We start from the raw sequence: 6,061 nt of genomic DNA, 5'->3' as shown, positions 1-6,061 counted from the left end.
GGAATATAGTACTACCGGACATTGTCACGTGTTCTCCGAACTGAAAATTCATTCGGTCTAAGGCTTCAAGTGATTCGGAAAAGGGTATAAAGAAATGGGCTTTGGGCCAGAAGGCAGCTCGGGTCACTGTTGGGGTGGGTTGGCTGTCTTCTTGAACTCTCAACATAAACACTCATGAGTCATGACCCATCTGCCATTCGATTCGTTGATTCCTTTTTGGCTATCACCAAAGCAGCCAGAAAGGGACCTTTTTGGTTTCTTCATTTCTGATTCGTAAAGCTTAAACCTTTTCACCATAAACAATATAGCTTTTCTTCAAATGGTTCAATTTCTGGGCACCCTTCGCCCTTCTCCTTCTTTCAGCTCTTTCGCTACTTACAAACACCAAGTCTACTCGCCAATCACAGCTCCCAGAAATGGGTTCTTGTTCTTCAGACGAATGTTCAAGACTAACCTTCAATCCAGTAAGCTCTCATTGCTTTCTTTCTTTCTTAATGTCAAGATCATGGAATACCGTCTTCTTGTTTTCTGGGTTATCGTTTATGATCAAATGGGTGCTTCGTTTTCATGCTTCCCAGTTTGTTGGGTACTTAGAGGTAGTCTTTATTGCTCTGTTGTATATGTGGATGTGAGTGTTCTTGTTTTTTATAGTACATTTTTGCAGACATTTTGGCTCTAAGGTTCTCTTCTTATGCTTGCGTTTGTGTTTATGCTGGAATTGGAGTTGGCTATGGTTATGAAATGTTACTTGCGTGCATTGAAATGTAGGGGTTTATAACTTTATATGTTTTCCTTTTATGTGTTAGATTGTTCATTTCAATAGAAGTTAGCTTAGTCGTAGGGTTGATGAGAAACAATCAGGAAAGGTTATTACTTTAGAGACGATTGTTAATGGTCTTCCTTTTTAGACTGTATAACCTACGCACAATTGCTTACGGACTTTAAATGAGTTGGGTACTGATTTTTCAATGAATGACCTGTTCAGCAGCCACAAATGCTGGTTTGGTGTTACCATCGTGTCAATCAGAAGTCGTATTTATAGGTACAGGAACAAGTGAAGGAATTCCACGAGTGAGCTGCCTGACAAATCCTTTGAAGAAGTGTGAGGTATAGTTATAGAAGCTATGTGCTTGAGAATGTTTGCATATCATATCCTCTGTTTATCGTGATTACTACAATTCTGACCATAACAAATCAAAATTATTGAAGAAAATGAATGATTTTTGGTTTTTTCAGGTTTGTTTAAAAGCTGTGGAACCGGGTAATAAAAACAAGAGACTGAACACAAGCATTGTTGTACGTCATCCTACATCCTCTGGAATTTCAAACATTCTTATTGATGCTGGAAAGTAAGTGATTTCTATGATGTTGCTGCTGTTTTTGTTTTTCATTGTTATTTATAAAGATGAAAAGTTATTGTTGTGTATTGCTTAAACTTTCCAGATGTGCATAAGACTTGACCTGTTGCAGTTCTATTTATATTTTGCAGATTTTTCTATCACAGTGCTCTCAGATGGTTTCCTGCTTATGGGTTAGTTACTGTCTCATTTTCTCATCTTGCTGTGCTATAAGCCTCAAAGAAATAGATTCCCTTTCTCATGTTTGATGACCAAAGTATATGGTTTGTTTCCAGAACATAGATTTTAAGTGTTCTATGTATTTTAGCAATCTGAAAAAAGAATGGGGATGTTTATATTGGTGATTGAGTTTGATGGCATATCAGCTTCAATCTTAGCATTTCTAGTGGTATTTGAAACGGGTTCTGTTCTGATACTTTCTAATTACTCTGAGTGTCTCATGTGTCCTAGATATTATACAATTCGTTAAATAGGTCCACCCCTCATGGTGCAGTTTAAAATTTTCTGTATGCCACCGAGTTAGATATCAAATTCTGTTGAGGTGTTCTTTTTGGATTTTTGTGGCCAACTTGATTTCGTCTCGGCTCTTTTTAAAAACTTCATTCTGTTTCAAAGACTTGCATGTAATCTAGTAATGCCCCTGCAGCTTCCCATATGATAAGTGTCTATTGTCTGGTATTTTTCTTTTTGTAACTAGTTGTGTTTCTGTCAGGATAAGAACACTTGATGCGGTTATTATAACTCATTCTCATGCTGATGCAATTGGAGGTCTCTGTCATGAACACTTTCTTATGCTTTTTTTCAGAAGATTAATAAGCTTATGGTTTCTGTTTTCTTCTTCCATTCTTTACACATAGTATCACTGACAACTATTTTATGTCTTCAGGTTTAGATGATCTTCGTGATTGGACAAACAATGTTCAACCCTGCATTCCAATATATGTGCCTGGGCGTGATTTTGAGGTCCAAACATCTCTTTCGTACATTGTACTGAGTATTCTATTTTATTATGACATGTTAATTTATCATGTTAGCTATACCTGTTCTTACAACATTTGCATAATAATAAGAGAATTTACTCAGGTGATGAAGAAGACTCATTATTATTTAGTTGACACAAGTGTGGTCCAACCTGGTGCGGCTGTCTCAGATTTGCAATTTAATATTATACACGAGAATCCATTTTTTGTGAGCAATTTGAAGGTAGGATGAATATATCTTTGTTTTGTACTGAATCAGAATTCTTAGTACATATGCTTTAAGTGGCATTACATTGATAAATTGGGATTATAAGCTATCATATGAATTGAATTTGGAGGGACATGTAGATTCTATCAGTAAAAAAAGAAGTTTAAGATATATGAAACTAGGTAGGTCTTGATCTATGTAGAAAGCAGTACAGTCATAAAAGAAATGTATGTGTCATATTATTGCGCCATTGAGACTTGACAGAATTAATCTGTGGTACGGTCGTGAACTCATAGTTTCTTGTGTTAATTTTTGTATTTCAGTTTACCCCTTTACCTGTATGGCATGGTCGTGGTTATCGTTCCTTTGGATATCGTTTTGGTAATGTTTGTTATATCAGGTAATGCTTCTAAATTTCACTGTTGGGTCCCTGATAATTTTTATGTTCTGTACATTGACCTCTTTTATGTCGCCTTTCATCATGAAAGCAAGTTGCTAATGATTTCTTTTCATTCACAGTGACGTTAGCGAAATACCTGAAGAGACCTATCCACTTCTGAGAGATTGTGAACTCCTGATTATGGTGCCTTCCCCTCACTTTTCATAGACATGCACCACACATTCCCTCTAGATTCTCTTAAGAAACACATTCTTCTCTTCTAACCAGACTGATTTCTTCAGGATGCTCTACGGCCGGATCGAAATTCTGCAACTCATTTGGCACTTCCAGGGGTAAATTATATCAGGCCTTCCAGTAATACTTCATCTTTTATAGAATTTGAATTTCATTTACTATTTTCAGGCTTTGGACGAAGTACGGAAAATACAACCTAAGAGGACATTGTTTACTGGTATGTCTCAGCCTCCTCCTTGTAGCTTAGTGGTGCTGTATAATCTATGATGCACGAGTACGGGTACGGGACACTGATATGGATACGGCATGACACGGGATACGTTATTTTCTAAAATGTAGTGTTTTGGATATGTTTTGTAAAATAATATTATATATATATATATTAAATTCTAAAATTTGATCAAACAAACAATTAGAACACATAAATCTCATCAATTTTACAATAAACATAAGTTCATGAATTAAATACTTAATAAGTTCAAGCAAAACAAAAAAATACGGCTGAGGGAGGGAGAGTATTAGATTTAAGTTTTATTTACGTGACAATGACAATTATAACCCCAAAACGTATTCAAAACGTACTCTGACCGTATCCACAGAGTTGACATATACTACATAGTTTGGGTGCGTATTTTCAATTTTGGATACATATATGCAGCGTATCCAACCCGTATCCGATACGGATACATTACGGACATTTACTTTTCTGTATGTATCTGTGCATCATTGTGTATAATACAAGTCTGCCAAGATCAATTGTTTCACCGGTTTTCCTATTGTTTCACTGGTCTAGTGATAACTACTTAAATAATTTACTGCTTCATTTCCTGATTTTGCATTGATGAAGGTATGATGCATTTGATGGATCATGAGAAGGTGAATGATTATCTTTCGAAATTGAAGGAGACAGAGGGTCTTGATGCACAATTGAGCTACGATGGGCTTCGGGTACCTATAGCACTCACATCACCATACATATGATGGCCTCATAATTTTTCTTATTAGACAGCATTAACATCCTTTTGTTAATTGATCTTTCACAAGCTTTGCAATATCAAAGCTAAATCAATATTTTGCTCTTCTCAAAGTCCTTTGTAAACACACCCACATTGGTTGCCCTGATTTATCACATTAATATGTAAAACTGATTGTCCAAACCTTATTGTAAGGTTCGATGTAAATGACATGTAATGTTACTGACTTACTGTTGCTAAGGTTTTCAAGATCTCCTTTCATATTATTTAGAGTTGAATGAAATATGACTCAGATTAGAATCTGAAAGAGATTTAGGGACCTAAGAATACTCATTACAATCCAGAACTAGGAGCCAACGTGCTTCGATCAGTTCAATGTAGAACCTTTCTCATCAAATCTGTCTGCAACTTCCATCATGTTCTACTTGCACTGATTGTAGTGTGTATCATCATGAAATCTGATAAGGTCCTCCGTATCTCAGCAACACCATCTTCTCACCTATTTCGAACATACATGGATTATTGAGAATCTAATGATTACTAAGTTCCAACCACAGCACTCCACGTATGCCTTTCGGATTCCTTCTGGTCCTTTTCACGGGTCATTCAAGCACACGGGGAGAAAGACGATTGCTCTGATCTCAAACCACCTTCGCGAATCGCCAGTGTCCATGGTCATCTTTGCTCATGAAACTTAACTAGACTGTTAAACAAGGAAACTGAAGCACCCATGTAACCTAGAATCGTAGTTCTAGGTTAAACTAGTATTGGATACTAATCTTGAAACTTTTTAACCCAATTGTACTAATCTTGAAACTAGATTAAACTGGCTACATGTATTATATGCGGTTATCTTGCAGACGGGTGACACTAAACAATTCAGATCTCCTTGTTCACAATATAATAATGTAGGACTAATTGGTAATCACTGGAATTCAACAGCTGTATCCTCCTAAATCAACTTTAAGAAGGGGCTATCTAGCTAGCTAATCCTATACTTAGAGTTGGAGATCGGAGAGTGGGACTTGAGAATCCAATCATTATGCGTGTGGAGTCTCAACGTCCAATGCAAGTTGCTAAACACAATCCCGTGAACTCGCATAAGCATAAGTGCGCTATTGATAATTCTGTCCAGCTGATCCTATATACCTTTTATATGAGGAGGTCGCTTCACATTTGGGCAGACGGATAGTCCTATTCACAGTTCAATTAATCTGTGCATGTTTCACTACTTGGAGATCGAGAGGGACATCCAAAGCTTGATTTAGGTACGGTTGTTGCTAAATCAAATCAAGTCAGCAGGAGTACCCAACGTACACTATCCTAGAGTTACGAATGGGCGGGATTCCTTAACGTTAATATATATATATATATATATATATGTGTGTGTGTGTGTTGAAAAATATCTGGTAAAGGCCGAAGGCTCGGTCCAAGCAAAGATAAAAAATGGAAGGAGGATATAGGTCTAAACCACAGGACACCGACAAGGCAATCAGGGCTCGTCCGTTGGATGTGACGATGTATGATCGATAGGGAGTCACCGGCGGTGATGAGTAATATATATTTACCTCAATTAAAGAACGTACATATATATATAAACAAGATAGATGAGAGAGCCAAATACATACTGATAGGCGATTGTCTTCAAGCATTTCATGCATGGGAAAAAGTTAATGTAGTGGTTTATTTTTGCCAAAGGTTGAGAACGTACAATAACGTATGTGTGTCCAAATATATCCTCTCTCAATGATTTAAGAAACTTTATGTCAACTTTCAATTGGGGATAAATAATCGATTTGTTACTATTTTCACTTCAGAATACATACATATAGTACATCAATTAATTATAACAATCCACATATACAAATCTTAAGATAGATGTTGTGTAAAAACAATAATATAGCTAT

The 6,061-nt window shown here is 36.4% G+C and overlaps 1 protein-coding gene across 2 annotated transcripts; it reads left to right on the top strand.

Moving 5' to 3' along the window:
* The first annotated feature begins 211 nt into the window (after nucleotides 1–211).
* On the top strand, nucleotides 212–4,369 carry LOC126799215 (putative hydrolase C777.06c). 2 transcript variants are annotated; one of them, XM_050526372.1, is made up of 12 exons: nucleotides 212–464; nucleotides 989–1,107; nucleotides 1,237–1,349; nucleotides 1,490–1,531; nucleotides 2,071–2,126; nucleotides 2,245–2,321; nucleotides 2,442–2,561; nucleotides 2,870–2,946; nucleotides 3,066–3,129; nucleotides 3,228–3,278; nucleotides 3,349–3,397; nucleotides 4,028–4,369. In XM_050526372.1, exons 1-12 carry the CDS (start codon nucleotides 320–322, stop codon nucleotides 4,159–4,161), a joined length of 1,047 nt encoding a protein of 348 aa, XP_050382329.1. In that variant the 5' UTR covers nucleotides 212–319; the 3' UTR covers nucleotides 4,162–4,369. The 2 variants fall into 2 exon arrangements, with proteins under 2 accessions (XP_050382329.1, XP_050382328.1); XM_050526371.1 differs by having other exon boundaries at nucleotides 986–1,107.
* Nucleotides 4,370–6,061: the final 1,692 nt, after the last annotated feature.

This window comes from Argentina anserina, chromosome 6 (assembly GCF_933775445.1).
Source record: "Argentina anserina chromosome 6, drPotAnse1.1, whole genome shotgun sequence".
NCBI classification, from domain to species: Eukaryota; Viridiplantae; Streptophyta; class Magnoliopsida; order Rosales; family Rosaceae; genus Argentina; species Argentina anserina.
This window is presented reverse-complemented; position numbering and strand designations above follow the sequence as displayed.

Bases quoted from the DNA above. Each gene is read 5' to 3' on its own strand.
- LOC126799215 (XM_050526371.1), top strand. From the start codon at position 320: ATGGTTCAATTTCTGGGCACCCTTCGCCCTTCTCCTTCTTTCAGCTCT. The intron at 1,108-1,236 runs GTATAGTTATAG...TGGTTTTTTCAG, and splicing joins ATCCTTTGAAGAAGTGTGAG to GTTTGTTTAAAAGCTGTGGA. The intron at 2,322-2,441 runs GTCCAAACATCT...GAATTTACTCAG, and splicing joins TGCCTGGGCGTGATTTTGAG to GTGATGAAGAAGACTCATTA.